The sequence below is a fragment of the Rhinoraja longicauda genome, chromosome 1, assembly GCF_053455715.1.
Source record: "Rhinoraja longicauda isolate Sanriku21f chromosome 1, sRhiLon1.1, whole genome shotgun sequence".
NCBI classification, from domain to species: Eukaryota; Metazoa; Chordata; class Chondrichthyes; order Rajiformes; family Arhynchobatidae; genus Rhinoraja; species Rhinoraja longicauda.
The window spans coordinates 2560186-2580632 of record NC_135953.1 but is presented as its reverse complement, the minus strand read 5'-3'; the positions used below and the strand labels follow the sequence as shown (position 1 = coordinate 2580632).

Here is a 20447-nt window from a genome sequence, read left to right as displayed (position 1 = left end):
TGATAACTCGCGCAGAAGAGTCTCATAACCTCCCCTCCACATTAGGTTGCCCGATCTCTTTCCACACTGAGATGGGGAGGCCACCATTGATCAGGAACCAGACCACACCAGCTGTCAGATAGTGACCACAAAGATGCAGGTAGCTGGGAATCCTGCAGAGAGGGACTGGCATCAGGACGGCCGAGAGCCTGTCAACGTCAGGAGTGTTGAGTTTCAGTTTAGTTTTTCCTCATATGTGCCGAGGTACAGTGAAAAGCTTTTTGTTGCGTGCTAACCAGTCAGTGGAAAGATTATACACGATTACAATCGAGCCATTTACAGTGTACAGATGCACTCCACACTTTGCTACACTATATTCCATCTGCCACTTCTCTGCCCACTCTCCCACCCTGTCCAAGTCCTTCTGCAGAGTCCCTGTTTTCTCTACATCACCTGCCCGCCCATCTATTTTCATATCATCAGTTTATTATTAAAATGAAAATCATCAGTTTATGATATGAAAATCACCCCCCCCCCCCCCCATCAACCACCCTTAATGTTCTTCCCTCAGTCACCAACACATTGTGGCTGTGGAGTGTACCACAATTAATACCTAGACACTAGGCATAAACACATCTTGGAGAACTTTGGGAACCAGCGATGCATAGTAAAAATGCAAGGTGGTCAATATCGTTGCGTCCTTTTAAAATGCCGACGACGGTGATGGTGGAAGGTTGCTTCTCGGACTGGAGGCCTGTGACTAGTGGTGTGCCTCAGGGTTCAGTGCTGGGCCCGTGACTGTTTGGTCATCTATATCAATGATTTGGATGAGAATGTACATGCCACGATTAGCAAGTTTGCAGATGACACTAAAGTGAGTGGTATTGCAGATAGTAATGATGGGTTGTCAAAAATTGCAGCAGGATCTGGATCGATTGGCCAGGTGGGCTGAAGAATGGTTGATGGAATTTAATACAGATAAATGTGAGGTGCTGCATTTGGGAAGTCTAAAATGGGCAGGACCTACTCGGTGAATGGTAGGGCTCTGGGGAGATTTGTTGAGCAGAGGGATCTAGGACTGTAGGTGAAAAGTTCCTCGAAGGTGGCATCACAGGTAGATAGGGTGGTCAAAAAGGCTTTTGGCACATCGGCCATCATCAGTCAGAGCAGTGAGCGTAGAAGTTGGGAGGTCATGTTGCAGTTATACAAGGCGATGGTGACGCTGCATTTAGAGTAGTATTGTTTCGTTCAGTTTCAGTTCGGAAACAGTTGGGAAGAAAAATTAGATAATTGTCTTCATTTGTTGTGAGATAGAATAAAGAGCAGAGAGGTAATGATACAACTTTATTAAACACTGGTTAGACTGGAGCCAGTGTATTGCATGCAGTCTGGTTCCCAAACTATGGGAAGGATATGATCACACTGTTAAGGGTGCAGATTCACTAGGATGTTACCTGGGATGGTACGAGGAGGGACTGAATAGGCTGAGTTTGTTTATCTTGGAGTGGAGGATGCTGCAAAGCCCGAGGGTTTGGAGGGGGTCTAAAGCAGAGTTTGTTTTGAGGGTGAATCAAGGAACTGCAGATACTGGTTTACAAAGAAAAGACACAAAGTACTGGAGTAACTCAGTGGGCCAGGTGACGTTTCAGGTCTGAAGAACTGTCCCGACTCTAAACGTCACCTATCCATGTTCTCCAGAGATGCTGCCTGATCCGCTGAGTTACTCCAGCACTCTGTGAAACGTCACCTATCCATGTTCTCCACAGATGCTGCCTGACCCGCTGAGTTACTCCAGCACTGTTTGTTTTGTTTCGAGAGTGGTTGGAATCTGAAACCCTGTCTGGACGCCTGGTGGAATTTTAGTATCAAGACCAGCACTTCAATCAACAAGTCACACAAGGCGGTGGACTAATTACTAGTAAATGAATAAGATTGTGTAGTCGATGATGGGCCGAAGGGAATTGATAAGCGTGAGAGAATAAGCTGCAATGAGGGTGGATTGAGACTGATGTGTTCATCTCTTGAGAGCTGGCAGGGACCAGGTGGACTGAACTTCTGTGTCAGTGTGGACAGCATTTCAAAAATGAGAGGTGAAGATATTTGTGTGTTTGGAGCTCTGCCAATAACAGCAATCAGGGAACACAAAGTCATATATATGAGAGTAAATTAACAGGAGCAGGAGCAAAGCAGCCAGCTCTAGTTTATTTTGTCACGTGTACCGAGGTACAGTAAAAATCTTTTGTTGTGTGCCAACAAAGATAATGGAAAGACAATACATGATTGCAATCGAGCCATTTAGTGTATAGATACATGATAAGGAAATAACGTTTAGTGCAAGATAAGTCCGAGGGTCACTAATGAGGTAGAAAGTAGCTCAGGACTGCTCTCTAGTTATGGTGGGATGGTTCAGTTGCCTGATAGGAGCTGGGAAAACACTGACCCTGAATCTGGAGGTGTGTGTTTTCACACTTCTATACCTTTTGTTTGATGGGGGACTGGTCCTTGATGATGCTGCTGGCCTTGCCGAGGCAGCGTGAGGTGTAGATGGAATCAATGGAAGAGAGGTTTGGAGTTGTGAAACCACTCCGTCACTGGGATCACAACCGATCCAAAGCCTCGCTCATCTTCCTGCTCAAGCTCCTTTACTGTCCAAAACCATCCGACCCCAACCCAGAACACAGAGGTATGGCTCAGGAATCCCGAGCTCAGTACATGGCCATCAGCCAGATTGTCCAGCCACTGGTCATTTCCTCAGTGCACTGGATGCATTCGGAATTATTCACTCTTCATGAACTCTTAGTCATGAACTGTGAGCATTTTTGAGCTCCATATCCGAGGATGTGCTGTGTTGGAGAGGGTCCAGAGGTTTACGGGAATGATCCCAGGAATGAGTGGTGCATTTGACGGCACTGGGCCTGAACTCGCTAGAGTTTAAATGGACGAAGGGGGACTTCATTAAAACTTATCGAATAGTGAAAGGCCTGGATAGAGCGGATGAAGAGAGGATGTTTCGACTAGTGAGATAGTCTTAAGACCACAGCCTCAGAATAAAAGGACATACCTTTAGAAATATGAGGAGGAATTTCATTAGTCAGAGGGTGGTGAATCTGTGGAATGCATTGCCACAGAAGGCTGCGGAGGCCAAGTCAATGGATATTTTTACAGTGGAGACTGGTAGGTTCTTGATCAATACACGGATTATGGGAAGAGGACAGGAAAATGGGGCCGAGAGATAAAGATTCTGGCATAATTCTGCTCCTACAACTTAAGAACTTAGGATTCACGCTTGGAATAAGAACAAACCAATACCATGACTCCGTCGCAGAACAAGGGTAGGCAGCTTCAAACGCAGATAAGGGACATCTCTTCACTCAGGCTGGAGAATCTCTCAAATATTCTACCCCACAGGACATTGGAGGCTAAGATCCTGTTCATTAAGACCAAAATTGATAGGTTTCTGAATGTTAAGGTAATTAAGGGATTTGGGGATAGATAAAAGATTTAAATGTTTAAAAGATTCTAGGTCAGGTATACGGATAGGAATAGTTTCGAGGGATATGGGCCAGACATGGGCAAATGGGACAAGTATAGATGAGGCATCTTGGTCGGCGAAGGGAAGATGATATCATACGACTAAAATCACTGTGGATCTTGTGCATTTTATTAGTTTTGCATCAGCCTACCATGGGTGATTTCTATGAAATGCCTTGCTCAAATCCACAGATAAGCTCCACTGCCCTACTCTCATCGATCATCTTCGTCATCTCCTCAAAAACAAGATCAAGTTTGTGAGACATGACCTGCCATGTACAAAGACATGTGTAGGAAAGAACTGCAGATGCTGGTTTAAGTCAAAGGTAGACACAAAGTGCTGGAGTAACTCAGCGGGACACGCAGCATCTCTGGAGAGAAGGAACGGGTGGTACAAAGACACGGCTACTCTCCCCATTAACTAAGTCCCTTCACAATGGAAGTAACTCGTATCCTAAAGAATCCTCTCCAATAGCTTCCCTACCATTGACGCACGGAAGCTAAATGTAAAGTTAGGATTCATTGAGAGAGGACTAGAATATAAAAGTAGTGATGTAACACTGAAGCTTTATTAGGCACTGGTCAGACAGTAATTGGAGAATTGTGAGCAGTTTTGTGCCCCATATCCGGGGAGGGGTGTGCTGGTGGTGGAGATGGTCCAGAGGAGGTTTATGAGAATGATCCCAGGAATGAGTAGGTATGATGTGCATTTGTCGGCACTGGGCCTGAACTCGCTGGAGTTTGGTAGAATGAGGAGGGACCTCATTGAAACTTACCGAATAATGAAAGGCCTGGGCAGAGTGGACACTAGTGGCAGAGTCTAGGACCAGAGGGCACAGCCTCAGAATAAAAGAATCTACCTTTAGAGGAATTTCTTTAGCCGGAGGGTGGAGATTCTGGAATTCATCGTCACCGATGGCTTGGAGGCCAAGTCATTGGGTATTTTTAACGCTGAGATTGATAGGTTATTGATTAGAAAGGCTGTCAAAGGTTACAGGGAGAAGGCAAGTGAATGGGGTTGAGAGGGAAAGATAGAACAGCCATGATTGATTGGCGGAGTTAACTCAATGGGCCGAATAGCCCAATTCTGCTCCTGTGACTTATGAACTTATCATCCTGCAAGTTTCATCCACACAAAAAAACGATTCGTTTGCCAAAGATGATTTTCTGTGTTGATTCTATCTCATCATATGTCAGGCTAACTGGTCTATCAATCATCATTTTTTCTTCCCTGCATTTGAAAAATAGTTGTATTTGTACTTTCCTTTCAGCTTGGACCACCCAAGGATCGAGGGCATTTGGGGAACTCTTTTAGAATGTTTGCCTTGTTAAAATCGGACAGATTTGTGAAATTGCAGAGTTGTGGATGTAGTCCAGCCCATCATGCAGACCATGATCGACTCCATCTACACTTCACGTTGCCTCGGGAAAGCAGTCAACATAATCAAAGACCTTTCCCACCTTCTTCTCCCTGCTCCCATCTGGCAGAAGATACAAAAACATGTAAGCGCACACCACCAGATTCTGAAACAGCTTCTCCCCCTCTGTTATCAGACTTCTGAATGGTCCTTCCATAAGTTAGGGTAGTGTCCTAATTTTCCAACTTACCTCATTGCGGACATTGGACTTTGTAACATCGGTCTCTGGAACTGTTATTCTACGATGATGTTGTAGAACTATATTCTGCACTCTGGTATTTTTCTCTTTGTTCTACCTGTAGTACTTGCATTTGGCCTGGTTGTATTAATGTATAGCATTACATGCTAAAGCTTTTCACTGTATCTCTGTACACGTAACAACAGTAATCAACCTAAAGCCCTCATTCCAGGTAATTTGCATGACATTGTATTCAAGGCCACAACTTTTCTTGGAAGTTTGCCAGCCAGCAGTTCTCCAACCACAGGTACAGCCTCAGCAGGGAGGTACGGAGTGATTTATTTTAATGATCCAAATCCCAAATATGATCGGATGTAGGATTTTAAAAGTAAATTTCCTGCATGAATAGCAAACCTTTAGAAACCAAAGTTTTAGCTTTTTTTAATGAGAAACATGGAAATAGGTCCTTCAGCCCACCGAATCCAGCCCGACCATCAATCACCTGCTCCCACTAATTCTACGTTACTCCAGTTTCACATCCACTCCCAACACACTGGCAACAATTTACAGAGGGCCAATTGACCGACAAACCCACACGACTTAAGGATGTTGGGAGGAAACTGGAGCACCTGGAATAAATCCACGTGCAAATTCCACACAGACAGGGTTGAACCCGGGTCTTGGGTGTTGTGAGGCAGCAGCTCTACCAGCTGCACCACTGAAATGGAAAACGTCAAACAATTCAGCTGTGCGATGAAATTGTCAATCCCGACGTACTGAGAAATAATGTTAGCAGTGGTTAGCGCAGCCAAAACCCATTTATTTTCACAAACAACAATCCCATCAGCTGCCGAGCAATTTCCCTTGCTCACCCTTCTTTAAAAAGGCACCCAATTATGGTTTGAGCCCAATCGTGTGGTTTGTTTGGTAGTGCTCCTTGGTAACAAACTGTTCCTTTGACTTTAATCCCAGAGTAGCTGATTGAGACTGCACAATGTACTCATTAGTTCTGGTCACAAGCAGTAAATGTAGCATAGCTCCCATCCATTCAAAAACATAATACAAAGTCACATGGTCCGTTAATTTTCAATTCTCCCAGGCATCACTGAAGGGAGATGAGTAAATGAGCCATTGGCATTTGACCCACAGCATGGAGGTTGTGCTACGGTACATATGTTTGCTACCACATCTGTAAAGGCCAGTTGGAACAGCACATTACACAGCGGCTGAAGGTGGGACATGATGAATGGGAGCTAGAGAATGAGGTGACCTCGTGTGTGACATTGCCCACCCTACTATCGCAGGCACCTGAATCCATGTGGCAAAACTGCAAGCAAGTCACACAGCCAAGCTAACAACAGGTCAGGTCAGCACTATCAATAAGGCCGTGCCTTTGTGTGGAGGGTAATACCTCAAACTGGATCAGACACTGATTTAAAAAAACTATTCATGCTGCCTCAGCAACCATACATGGAAGATGAAACCACTACTTCAGACGGAAATACAATACAGCTTTGGGTTTAACATGTTCACTTGCTTCAGAAAACACACTCACACCATTTGATCGTTTAAATTATCAAGCAATGAGGACAGTGGGAAGACAAAAGTCAACATGCAGCAGCTTTTGAATCATAAGACAGTGCAGCACATCAGTCTGATTAAGCACGAGTATGCCACCTTCCCAACAATAAACACTTGGTGAGATTGCACCACACCTAAAGAGGTGAAGTCCATCGCATGAACCAGTACCCCCTCCCATCCCATCGACTCCATCTACACTTCACGCTGTACACTTCCACTAGAGAGCGGTCCTCAGCTATCTACCTCATTGGAGATCCTTGGACTATCTTTAAACGGACTTTACCTTGAACTAAACGTTATTTCCTTTATCATGTATCTGTGCACTAAGGATGGCCCGATTGTAATCATGTGTAGTCTTTCCACTGACTGGCTAGCACGCAACAAAAGCTTTTCACTGTACCTTGGTATGCGTGACAATAAACAAAACTAAACAAAACAAACTAAACACTGTCTCAGGAAAGCGGCCATCAAGACCATTCACATCCTAGTCATTCCTTCTCCCCTCGGGCAAAGATATAAAATCTGGAATGCAAGCACCACCACATTCAGGAACAGCTTCTTCCCCACGGCTATCAGACGACCATAAGTTAGGCTGTAGTCCCAATCCTCCAAGCTACCTCATTAAGGTCCTTGCACTTTAAAAAAAATTGGACTGTGTAACTACATCGCTATGATGCTCCAACACTATATTCTGCACGCTGGTATTTTTCTCGTCGCACTACCTATGGCACTTGTGCTTGGCTTGATTGTACTCACGAATAGTATGATTTAACTGGATAGCATGCAAACAATGTTTTTCACTCTATCTCGGCGAACATGACAATGATAAACCAATACCAACAGCTAAAGATGTTGACATTAAAAAATACCACTGAACCTGGTAAGAAGAGTCTTTAGTCAACTTACAATGAGAACATAGTTACAATTTAAACACAAACTGATATCAACAATGGTGAGGATATCAAGACTGGCTGTACACAAGGGTGCCGTATGTATGGTCTCAAGGAATAATGTCCACAGTGACGGGCGAGTCCAGCCACCAAAGTGTCCCGTCTCTTCTAAAACAGCCACTTTGCCAGCCTCACACCAGCCAGGCACAGGTACTCAACCTTCATAGAGTCTTGCAGCGTTGAAACAGGCCCTTTGGCTCAACTTGCCCACACCGGGAAAGCAATGAAAGAGAGCAGAAAATCTGACACAGCCGAGTACCCGTAAACTCAGCTGCACAGGTACATTGCTTAGTGATTCACACAACCACAGTCCTGATTCCCCACCATCCCAGGTAAACTGGACTAGACATGCCACTGGTGCCACTGAACACCTAAGCTTCCACGTGTCAACTGAATGAGTAACACCAGGTTCATTATTTTCAAGGAAATCAGACAAGCAGTAATCACGAGCAAGCAGGACATGATAGCACAGCACAGTGACTGCTACTCGTGATCGACATTTGCTAACAACGCGCCACTTACAGGAAAACAAAGCCAGGAGATGCGCATCATGTTCTTACTCCCGCACAGCTCAAACCTCATGAGAAGGGTCCCGGACCAAAGCTGTCATTTAAACATTCCTCCAGCACTTTATGTGTGCCCAAGATTCCAGCATCATAAGATCATCTGTCTTATGATCTTATGATGCTGGATTAGATCATTTGGCCCATCGAGTCTGCTCCGCCATTCAATCATGGCTGATCTATCTCTCCCTCATAACCCCATTTTCCTGCTTTCTCCCCATAACCTCTGACACCTGTACTCATCAAATATCTATCTATCTCTGCCTTAAGTGAAGAAACTCCTTTATCTGAAACATCCTAGCCCTCCCTTTAAACCTCCGCCCCCTGGTTTTAGACGCCTCTGCAATGGGAGATAGTTTCTATTTGCTACCACACACCAGGTGTGCCTTCCCTCTCACCACCATCAGGCTCCTCTGTTCCAAGGAAAATAAGCCCTGGCTCTCGAGACCCCAACCCCATTACGGAACCGTCCCACCCCAGGCCACACCCTGTTGAATATCCTGCTCTGGTGTAATCAGATCCTTCCTGCATTGTAGCACAACCAGAACTGTACCGAATAACCATCCCGGTCTTACCAACAATTGAACACTTGAACATATTGTACCACAGCTTCCTGTTCTTATCTCACACTATAATATTTATATTATAATTACATTGAAGCCGAGGCCAAACAAAAATGCCAAAGCATGAAGCAAGCCTGAGAAGACTAAGGACCACCAGTCACAAGCTTCCAATCACAAAGCAGCCCTCCACCATCACTCTCTGCCTCCTCTTGCTGATTTTGGATCCAATTTGCCAAGGATCTCAGAGGCATTAACCCTTTGAACGAGTCTCTTCTGTGGGGCTTGTGCAAGACCTAGACTACACCAACCACACTTCTATCATCCGCACACTTTGTACTTCAATAAACGTTCTTTATTGTGGTAACATCACCTATTGCCAGAAGCACTGCTGTGTTGTGTCCAACCTATCTTCCTGCTCACTAGAACAAATCCATTAAACTAACCGCCTCTAGAAAGTATTTACACCGCGTCGTCATTGCTCTGTTGCTCATATCATGACTTTATTGCGTGCACTTGGAGAATCAGTAAGATTCTGTCCTATTTTATCTTCTTACCAAGTCATTTCAGATGGGAGTTGTGGCGCTGTGACAAAGGGCGTAGGAGCTGAGGTGCCGACCCCAACCACAAGAGTTCCTACAGTACTTTAGCCAGCAATGTGTGGACACTGTGACTGCACAGCAGACAATTAGTCACAGAAAGACCACACTGAATTGCAAGATCCATGAAAAACAATACCAAACTGAACTTTCACATTGCTGATGTCTACAATCCAGAGGAAAACGAGGTAACAGTTTAACATCATTTACTAAGGATGGACTATATTGCAAAGACTTTGGCAAAGAGCAGAGCTATAAGAGAATTATATATTTTTATAGCTTTTTAGGTATATATTTGGCATTAACACGAAATCAATGCAAAAAGTGGACATTACTGTCTTAGGAAAGGAAATTTAGTGATACGTTAGAGTCATACAGCACGGAAACAGGCCCTTCGGCCCAACTCGTCCATGCTAACCAAATGGCTCCTTCAACTAATCCAATTTGCCTCTTATGGCCCATATCCCTCCCATCTATGCACTTGTCTAAATGTCTTAAAAACATTGTGATTGCACCTACATTTTCTATGGCAGCTCATCCCCCCATGGCAAAAAAATCTTTCCCCTTTCACCGTAAACCTCTGCCCTCCAGTTCTAGATTCCTCTACTCTGGGGGGGGGTTCCTAAAGCTGCTTGCCTGCCTGCAATCGTGTCCCAAAGTCAATGGCCATTGCAAACAGGAACATTAATATTAACATTGTCAAGACAAGTACAGACTAGGCAACTGTTTTGCCTAACATATAGGCTCGGTCCGCCTAGGCCTGTTGGATCTCCGGGCTGCTAACCATTTTAATTTCCCTTCCCATTCCCTTCCCATTCCCACACTGACTTTTCAGCCCAGGGCTGCCTCCATTAGCAGAGTAAGGCCATACGCAAACTGGAGGAACAGCACCTCACATTCCGCTGGATAGTTTACAACCCAACAGTATGAACAATGACATCTCCAATGTTAGGTTACATCCATCCTCTTTTATTGCCGCTTTCTTCTGTGTCCCACCCAGATGCACACTCATTTCTCCTACTATCTGACCCCACTTTCCCCTGCCTCCATCCCCTTCCACCCAAATCCCTTCCCTTCACATTTCCCTCTTCTCATTACACCACCTTTTGTCTCTTTTTTTATCTCTAGCCTTTGTCAATAAACCCTCCCCACCTGTATCTACCCATCACTTGCCAGGTTTTATCCTGCTCCCAGCTTCACATTTTCTCCCCCACACTACAGTCTGTAGAAGAGTCCCAACCCAAAACATCACCTGCACATGCCCTCCAAAGATGCTGCCTGACCTGCTGAGTTACTCCAGCACTTTGCGTCTTTTGTAAAGCAGCATCTGCAATTGCATCTATATTAATATTGCCCAACATTGAAACTGGACTCACATTACCCAGGTGAAAGGCAGCACTGCAACTCAACTGCAAAACATTTGCCCAGCACCATTTTCTTACATCTCAGACATTGGCAATAAGTGTGGTCTTGCCAGCAACACCAAACACAAATTAAAACAATTCCTTTCACACTGCATTCCTCTCCCACAAAACAACAGAAAATAAAATAAGACTGGTCTTCATCACAGGTATGCTTATAAGTAAGACCATCTTTAAAAAATTCAGGAAGTCCCACTAAATAGCAGTGAAAGCAAGACGAAATTGAGCAACCATTGTCTAAGGTGGGTGTTTATTATTTTTAACCATTTTGAACTAAAAATACATGAATGCAGATTCTGAAAATAAGCAGCATATCCTATAACGCACACTGTTAAACGTCAAGAAACAATTACTGCTGTAATTAAAAGGGATAGTCAGCCTGCCAATTCTAAAGGATGGTAGCTCACAATTCATATTACTGTTGTTTGGCTTGCACTAACTACCGGCAACCCTGGTCATTAGACAGGATAAAGGTCAAATTGCCAAGACTGGAGCAGAGTGTTCTTTTGCAGCGTTCTGATTCGTCACAGAACGTATATGGGTAATGCGAGTTCCCATCTTCACTGCTGAAAGAGTCTCATCTACGAGTCTTTTTCCCTGAGGAGAGGAAAACACAGACAGATGACTGGGGGAATGCACTTTGCTCAACACTGCATTCCAGGAGAAGAGGTTTACCATAGTGAGATATGCGTGATCACCCCATGTTCCCGACGACAATGTTGCAGGACGTTTACACACTGGTAGCCGGAGCTACGCCTGTTCTGGGCACACTGCAAAGGCAGCAGTCCTTTCTCGCCTGCATCAAGCACTTCCAGGCCAGTCATCAGTAGGTTAGACACAGAGCAAAGCTCCCTTCACTCTGACCCAACTCAAAACAGCATTCAGTGCAGTGTGACATGTCCATCGCTCTCCAGCTGCTTCAGAGGCACCTCTGACCCATTCTGGGATATGGCGGCCCATGGACACGCTGGAACCTGGAGTGAGAATCAGGCATTCCTTTCATTTGGGACCATTCCAACCGGCAGAGAGAGGAGACTTTCATCAACTCAGTCAGGGTTGCAGAGAGGCACAGGTCCCGAAAATGGCAGCAGGTTCAATACAACGTGCCATCTGGTCCTCAGAACTGCTGGCTCAAAGAGGCAGAGGCCTTGAGAGGTCAGTGGTTAGTGGCCAGTCAGTCATTGGGAAGGACCCTTGAATTCTCCAGCGGGATAAATGCAGGCTTCAATGGAAGTAGAGAAAATGCAAACATGGCACATGAAGAGGATTTCATGTCAGCTAACACCATGTGAGTTTTTCACACTCATTCCTTCCAACAGTGCAATCCACAGTATGATCTGGTGTAACAAGGCTAGGGTGTGATGATGAGAGCTAGACACAACACAATGAAGCATTACTCTCTCCTGGAATCCGCACGTGGGCCACTGACCGGGAACAATCGCACCATTTCTAGTCACACCCAGTTGTGTTGAAACTCTTCCAGCCAAAAAGGTATGGAGATAGGGATAAGATCTCTGCCAAAGATTTAGTAGATACTGGATTCAACATTTGCCAGTCTTTAATAACGATTGAGTGAATACTTTTCAGTTCAGGCAAGTGATAAAATACAGAACAGTGTTCTCACTACACTGTTCCAAACACTTCCAGGGCTGATTCAACTTGGGAAAGATGCACAGTAACCCCCTCCCTTCATTGTCCTATCAAAGTTTCCAGACCCAAAATGTCCTGTCTGTTTCCCTCCACAGATGCTGCCTGACCTCACCAAATTAGGGCCCAATCTATGCTGTAAACATGTGCCCACAATCTGGACCGATAGTGCCCCAGAATAGGATACTCGCGGAGCCCACAGACCAAAGGACTTAAACCTCTCTACGTACACCTCTCTACTTTTGTCTGGCCTATAACCCAGTTTGCCATCATACTACAGCAACACCTTCTTGTCATTTAAAAGCAACTTCCAAAGACTACAATGCACCATTTATTGAAAACTAACATCTCAAATCCATCAAAGTTCTTGAGCTCGCACTGCAGTGGATGTACATACTCAATCAAATAACAACCCCTCCAGGGGGAAACGACTTCAGTACCCGTTGGAAAGAGGGGAAAATAGGAAACATAAAAGACAATTCCAGAGCTCCCAACATCATCAGCCTGACACAGGAACTCTTTTCCTTTCTGCAAGACCCACCAGATATTTGCAGCATCTATGTTTCACTTTTTTTTAAATTCAGCTATTCAACATCTATAGTATTTTGGTTTATATTCTTAACATCCTATTTGGTTTGCTGGTAATCCATTCCAAAGTTGGACAGAGAAAGATTAAGTTAGTCCTGAACGATACGAAAATAGTTTATATTGAGCTAAACTGCAAGTGTTTTCACGGGCATCAGAAAAGATGCCTTTGACCTTTAAAGATGCGGTGATTCGTTTTGATGAAAGAATGAGGGCATAGTGATGATATTTAATAACATTTCATCTCATTGTCAGTATATGTGAGCTGTAAAGCTCTGCGGAAGGATGTGGAAGAGTCATTACTAGAGAGGGAAATGAGAGTATAAATGTTTGAACCAAAGCCTATGGTTGATAATAACATTTGGGTTTTTATAAATAGAACCCCAAAAAAAGAACCAACAATTAATGAAAATAAAACAGTGGATATCACTGGTATAGCAAGGGCAACTTTGGAAACCTTTCCATAAAATGACATTAAAACCACTGTGCACAGGCAGCATGAATCCCCAGGATGATGCTGGAGTCATAGAGCATAGAACAGTACAACACAGGATGTACACAACAGTACAGCCCACAATGTCTCCAAGATAAACTAACCTCATCTGCCTACATGTGACGAGTGTCAGAGGTTATCATATCATATCATATCATATATATACAGCCGGAAACAGGCCTTTTCGGCCCTCCAAGTCCGTGCCGCTCAGTGATCCCCGTACATTAACACTATGCTACACCCACTAGGGACAATTTTTACATTTACCCAGCCAATTAACCTACAAACCTGTACGTCTTTGGAGTGTGGGAGGAAACCGAAGATCTCGGAGAAAACCCACGCAGGTCACGGGGAGAACGTACAAACTCCTTACAGTGCAGCACCCGTAGTCAGTATGCGGAGAAGGCAGGAGAATGGGGTGAGGAGGGTGGTGTAGACCAGCCATGATTGAATGGAGTAGACTTGATGGCCTAATTCTATTTCTATCACTGTGGGAGAAACAGGTCTGTAATTTGTGAAGTGGTGTTTATCTCCAGTTATACTGCGGAATAACTTTAGCTATTTTCATATTATTGGGAAATTGACCGGTTTGTAATGATAAGTTAAAAATGTGTGTTAGTTGTTTGGAAATCCCATCAATTACCTTTTTTTTAAACTATTTTCATTTCTGTCTCATTATGATCAGTGGATGTTTTATATTTGCATTTATTAACAATATCTACAATCTCCATTTCTTCTACCGGTTTAAGAAACATTGTACTTGGATTCGTTTCTATAAGATTATCATTAGATGTCACCGGATCTGGGATTTTTTCTGCTAAATTAGGTCCAACACTTACAAAAAAATTATTGAATTTATTAACCACGTCATCCATGTTATTTAGAGTCTTATCATTTTCTATAAAATACTGCGGGTAATTAATCTGTCTAGAGTTATTTCTAATTATGCTGTTTAATATATTCCATATACCCTTAATGTTGTGTTTATTGTTTTCTAATAGTTTATTATAATATTCTTTCTTACAATTTCTCATGATATTAGTTAACTTGTTTTTATATTTCTTATATTTATTTTCTGCTCCTATAGTTCTATGTTTAACGAATTCTCTGTATAGTGTGTTTTTCTTTTTGCAGGCATTTAGCAATCCTTTTGACATCCAATGATTATCTTTCCATAGAATGGTTGAAGCAAAGATCATTTCATTTCCAAGTTCATCCTTGGAATTCAGACAACATTGTGGTAGATGTACACAAAATGCTTAGTGTACTATCGTCTTCAAAATATTCAATGAGATTCTTCAGGCATATCCAGATACCAGCTGTCTTTGATCATCAATGTACATGGTTTTCAGGTAATTTAGCCTTAACTATAGACCCTAACATTTTTTTGACAGATGCTGGTATGATTATGATTATATTATGATGATATATTAGAAGAAAAATGACACGCTGACCGTAGCTAGAATAATGAGGATGGATGCACAGTTTTTTTCCCAGGGTTGGGATATCAGCCCTGAGGTGAGAGGGGCCAGAGGGGCAGATTTTTCCACACAGAGGGTGGTGCATATATAGAACGAGCTGCCAGAGGAAGAGGCAGAGGTCGGTACAATTACAACATTTCAAAATCATTTAGTTAAGTCCATGGATAGTAAAGGTTCATAACGCAGGCAAATTGTTCCAACTCAGGTAGGCAACAAGTTGGGCCAGAGGGCCCATTTCTGTGCTCTGTGGAAGGAAGGGGAGCAAAAACGTGAAAAGGAAATATTTATCGGGACAAGGCAGGAGGCTGGACTATTTAATTGCCCCTGTGCGTTGCAATACCACCATTCTCTTGCAAAAGAGTTTCACTTGCAAAAAGTAAAACTTCTGGAGCTAATTGTATGTGAAGAAGTGTCTTGACCGAAATGTTCTCTTTCTATGCTGCCTGTCCAGCACTGTGTCGTTTTGTGGATAAAATTCATCAACTAATAAGACATGGGCTTAGATCTTTAAACGCTTGTCCAACTCTATGTGAAATGAATACCAGCAGTCCTTTGGGAATAGAAACCCAACGATATAACTTAGATGATTTTTTCGGTGCTCTCATAAAGCACTAATGCCCAAATGTTTACAACTTCACTACAATTTCTCAAATCAAACAAAACGTATACATCTACAAGATTAGAATTTAAATATTACTGTAGCTACAAGCACTTTGGTTGAAACTCAGCTCAGACAACAAAACATAACCTTACAAAACACCATCGTTGACGATTACTTAGGAATATTTCCCCGCAATGGCCAAATACTAATTTTCTAAAGACTCAACACTGAACAGGTTTGGCATCTGAAAAAGAATGCCCTTCTCGAGACATGAATTTGAAAGCATGAAGCCAAGAATTCTCGAGTAAGTACCTGCCAGGGACTGTGCCACCTGCTCCAATAACTTACAGATCTCCTCCTCCTGTGCAAACTGAGAGCCATTTGTCTGGAGGAGTTTCTTTTGCAATAGGGTAGGAAGCGACAGTCGAGTGCTTAAGTGGGGGACCTACTACCTTTAGCTTGAAGCAGAGACGGAAGAGGCCTTACCAAATTGGGGCCACATGTCTGTGGGCGGAGGATTCCTTTTCTGTGGCATCGACATGAACGAGCACAGATTCTTTGCAGCCGCCGGCGTGTGCTGCTTTTGCTTTGCCGCCAGCATGCGGCACGTCAGATCATCCAAAAAATGTGGCCCTAACAACTCTGCGGTGGACAGGTTGGGGAAATCCAATGGGCTGGGAGCAATTTTTGTCATGCCAGTTTCCCGCAGCAGCCGATCGGACCTCAACTCAGAAAGGAAAGTGTAGGTCTGCCCGGCCAAAACCACCGCTAAACGACTGGCAGTGATCACAGACACCAGCTTCTCCTTCAGCTGGCTGGGAGAGAGGGAATCAAGGACGCCCTTCAACTTGTCCAGCTCAAAGTTCTGGGCAGCTAAGATGAGAGGGCCGACACTTTCGCTCACCCTACTCTGTATGGTTCGGGTTGCCTCTACTGCCCCCAGCAACTTGTTCAGCTCCTGTCTGGTGGAGACGACCCCCTTCGAGATGAGGAGGTCCAATATTGATTGGTCGACCTCAGGAGCAACGACGGCGGGCACGTCTGGAATGCCGACGTGGAACCGGAGTCGGGACTGGTGCTCCACACTCAGTGGAAGGCGAAACGCCAAGGGTAAGAGAACATGACATTCCAGTGGCGTCTCTCGATGGATCATGGGTTTGCAGCAGCTCCGGTCGTCGAGAGAACCCTTCAGGGGCCCACCAGCCCAATGAAGGAGCTCAGACGACCATTTTGCCCTTGTGCCAGACAGAATGGTCTCGAACGTGGACTGTTCGGAAGCGGCTGATGCAGCCTGAGGTGCTGGCTTGGCATGGGGAAGTGGCATGAACTGTATTGAGTTACTGGAGCGCCCCCACCAAGGATTTGGCTCCTTGCTGGTTGACTGTTCGCCACCCCCTGGGCCGGGCTCTACACTCTGAGGACCCTGAGGAGCTTTCCTTTGAGGGTTGTCCAATCGGAGCTGCGGAACTGGACGAGAATCAAAGCGAAACCCAGTTGGACTGTCGCTGATGAAGTCAAGCTGCAATGAAGATAATAAATTAAACATGTCAGAGTCTTCAAGGCTGTGACCAAAATGGTATAGAAATGGAAAGTGATACTTACAGAATGATCAAGAATGTACGCCTTCAGAGGTTAATAAGGAAAGTATCTAGTTTACAACCTGACTAATTCCACTCTCTGTGGAGGAAGAGGAATAATCTCTTGACTCTTGAGGACTTGACATTTCCTCAAGAATCACTTTCAGAGCCTTATTCCTCCCCAAAACCTGTCAACCCAAGTGGACTACCCAATAGGCGCATCAGATCAGCATTACATCCACTTTGACCGTGTAAGAAAAGGGCAACATCGCCAGAAGCTTGCTCGGTAATTGGCACAGTCATTTTTTTTTTAATGCAAACTTTGACAAATTAGAGACAACACAAAAAATCATGATATCAGGAAGAGCAGTAAGAAGCCTCTAACGTGGATGGGATAATGTGTACACTGCACGTAAGCACACCTAGAATGGCATGGCAATTCAAAGTGGCTAGCCACTATCAAGTCCACGTGTAGAGCAGTTGCACACACCTAATACACGCTCTCCTGTATTACAAGTCTGGAGTGACAAAGGGACTCTAACATACTCCATTCAGAGCACAGATGCAATGATCCCATCCAAACCCCATCGAGTTCAACAACGTTCTTCACACACCTCAAAACTGAGACCTTTGTAATCAACCTTTTATCAGCCACATATAATAAACACCTCGACCACATACCTCGGGCTGAATTCCTGCATGAGGGGACAAAGAAAATTCCAGAGTTTTTCCGTGGAAGTCATGAGGAATTTCTCTGAAAAAGCTGCACATGGATGTGGCAGCATTCCCACTCTCCAATTGTATAAGAACCTGCAGCAATCACAACACAAAGCAAGGTTAAACTGTGCTGACCACATAAACTCAACCATAAATAATTCTCAATCCAATATTTCTTCCAAGCCCCAAGTGTCAATTCTGTTCCCCTGCACAACACCACGGCCTCCCCTGTCTGAGTGAGCCACCTTGAACCCAGGACAAGACTGTGGTTGCAAACAACATTATTCTGCATTAGTCAATGGATAAACATCACAAGCAGAAACCATGACTTGCTTTCCTCCCCTCAGATCAGACACACAACTAGTCTTGGCAATGCGTCTAACACAGGCTGTGATCGGCACCAAGCGTGAACTAAGCATTTAAACCAGGCCTCTGATTCATCCCCAAGGGCCAGCAAGACAATTCTCGCAAGTTTGCTTGCAGGAGCAAAACTGGGTAGAATTTCTTAAAAGGTAAAGAGGCTTCCAAGTTTCATGACATCTGAGATCAGTAGACAGGCAGGACAACACTTCTGGCAATGTCCATCATTAGCATGGCTACATACAAGACATTAGGTTATTCAAGATAGCTTTATTTGTCATCCAATATTGGACGAAATATACGATATGTAACATATACAGGAACCTTTGTTATGTGGTACCCAAAACTGCAGTGCTCAACACATTCTTAAAACTATACGAAGTAAAAGTCTCCAGTTAACCCTACTGTTGGCTGCAATTCCAGCCTAAAACAGGAGGAGTGACCACACACCAAGAAATGGCGACACAGCTGATAGAGCTGCCCTCTCACAGCGCCAGAGAGCCGATTCGGTATGCCGACGAATACTCTCTTGAACATTTACAGATGAACGAGACACAACTCTAACCCTACCCTAACCCTAATGTCCATGGTAAGGCTACTGCGAAAGTGATAGATGGTCATTGTGAATTTGGTGGACAGAAGAGCCTGTTTCCATGCTGTATCTTTCCATCAATGAGTAGTGGCAAGCATGACAACACTTTTTCCAATGACCGCACCAGGACTCCCCCACCCTGATCATTGTACTAGTTTCAATGTCGACCTGGTGAATCTCATTGTCTGTAACTCGTTTTCACCTAGGCCACAGCTAACAATGGCCTGGTTCCTTTATCATCGTTACTTTTTTGCATATCTTTCATTCATTTGTTCTATATCTCTCTATATCACTGTCTATATCTCTCGTTTCCCTTTCCTCTGACTCTCAGTCTGAAGAAGGGTCTCGACCCGAAACATCACTATTTCTTTTCTCCAGGGAGATGGTGTCTGACCCACTGAGTTACTCCAGAGTTCAGAGTTGGGCGAATCGGCCTGTTGCAGATGATGTGAGCAGGTCCTGAGGACACAACCAGGGACTCCATCGGGCCAGTTGCTTTCCACGGGTCCACTGTCAGGAGGATCACTTTGATGCCTGTGATGGTGAGTGTGGGTACAGATGCACTGAGACTGCCGAGTCGGGTGATGCCATTCCACTGACATTCTGCTCCAATCGACTGACGAATGCACTGAGCTCATCGGGGAGAGACAGGCTATTGCCGGCGATTCGGCCCAACTTCACTTTACAGCCCATTATAGTGTGTAAGCCTCGCTACAGTCGATGGGTGTTTGTGGTTAGCCTGGGACTCTATCTTGGTCCGTCCGGAACTATCACTTGGCATCTCCAATGGCTTTGTGAAGGTAGTCTCTAGATGTTTTGTAACGGTCGCGATCGCTCGACTTAAATATCTCAGACTTGGTCTTCACTCGGGAGTGGATCTCATGGTTCATCCATGCTTTCCGATTGGGGAGCACTCCAATTGACTTCTTTGACACGTAGTCCTGTATGCACTTGCTGATGCAGTTTGCCACAGCAGTGGCTGCCCACTGAGTCCTTGAATATGGACCAGTTGACCAACTCAAAACAACTTCAGACCAGCACTACGACTTGAATAAGTAGGGACAGGCGACCAATGCTCCTCCAAGATAAATCTCAGCACCAGTACATACAAGGCTGCCTTCTCAGCCTTTTACTATTCTCCCTTTACACTCACGTCCGTACGGCCAAATTCTGCTCCAACTCTCTTACAAGTTTGCAGATGATCACATCGTAGTGGGCCAAATCTCAAATAAAGATGAGCCAGAGTACAGGAAGGAGATAGAGTGCTGAGCAGCATTGTGTCAAGACATCAACCTCTCCCTCAAGTTCAGCAGGTCAAGAGAAGTGGTCAGTGAAATGAAGCGGCCTGAGTAAAGGCCCCAGTCTGTACCAATGGATCTGAAGTGCAGATGGTCGAGAGTTTCAAGTGCTTAGGTGTAAACACCATCAACAATTTGTTCTGGTCCAATTACATAGATGCTGCAGCCAAGAAAGCACAACAATGCCTCTATTTTCACCGAACGCTGAGGAGCTTTGACGTGTCTCCAACAACTCGAACCAACCAAGCACCTTAGAAACATGAAGATGGGCCACAGCTTGTTTAGGCAACACTCTGCCCAACAAGAAATGGCAGAG

The 20447-nt window shown here is 44.5% G+C and overlaps 1 protein-coding gene across 1 annotated transcript in view; it reads right to left on the bottom strand.

Annotated features, from left to right (window-relative positions):
* The window catches only part of LOC144598283 (uncharacterized), a 209539-nt gene that overhangs the window by 33659 nt on the left and 155433 nt on the right, over positions 1-20447 (bottom strand). Inside the window, exon 21 of the mRNA XM_078408248.1 lies at positions 17846-17974. Within this exon, the coding sequence (XP_078264374.1) occupies positions 17846-17974 (129 nt within the window). The remainder of the gene's footprint in view (positions 1-17845; positions 17975-20447) is intronic.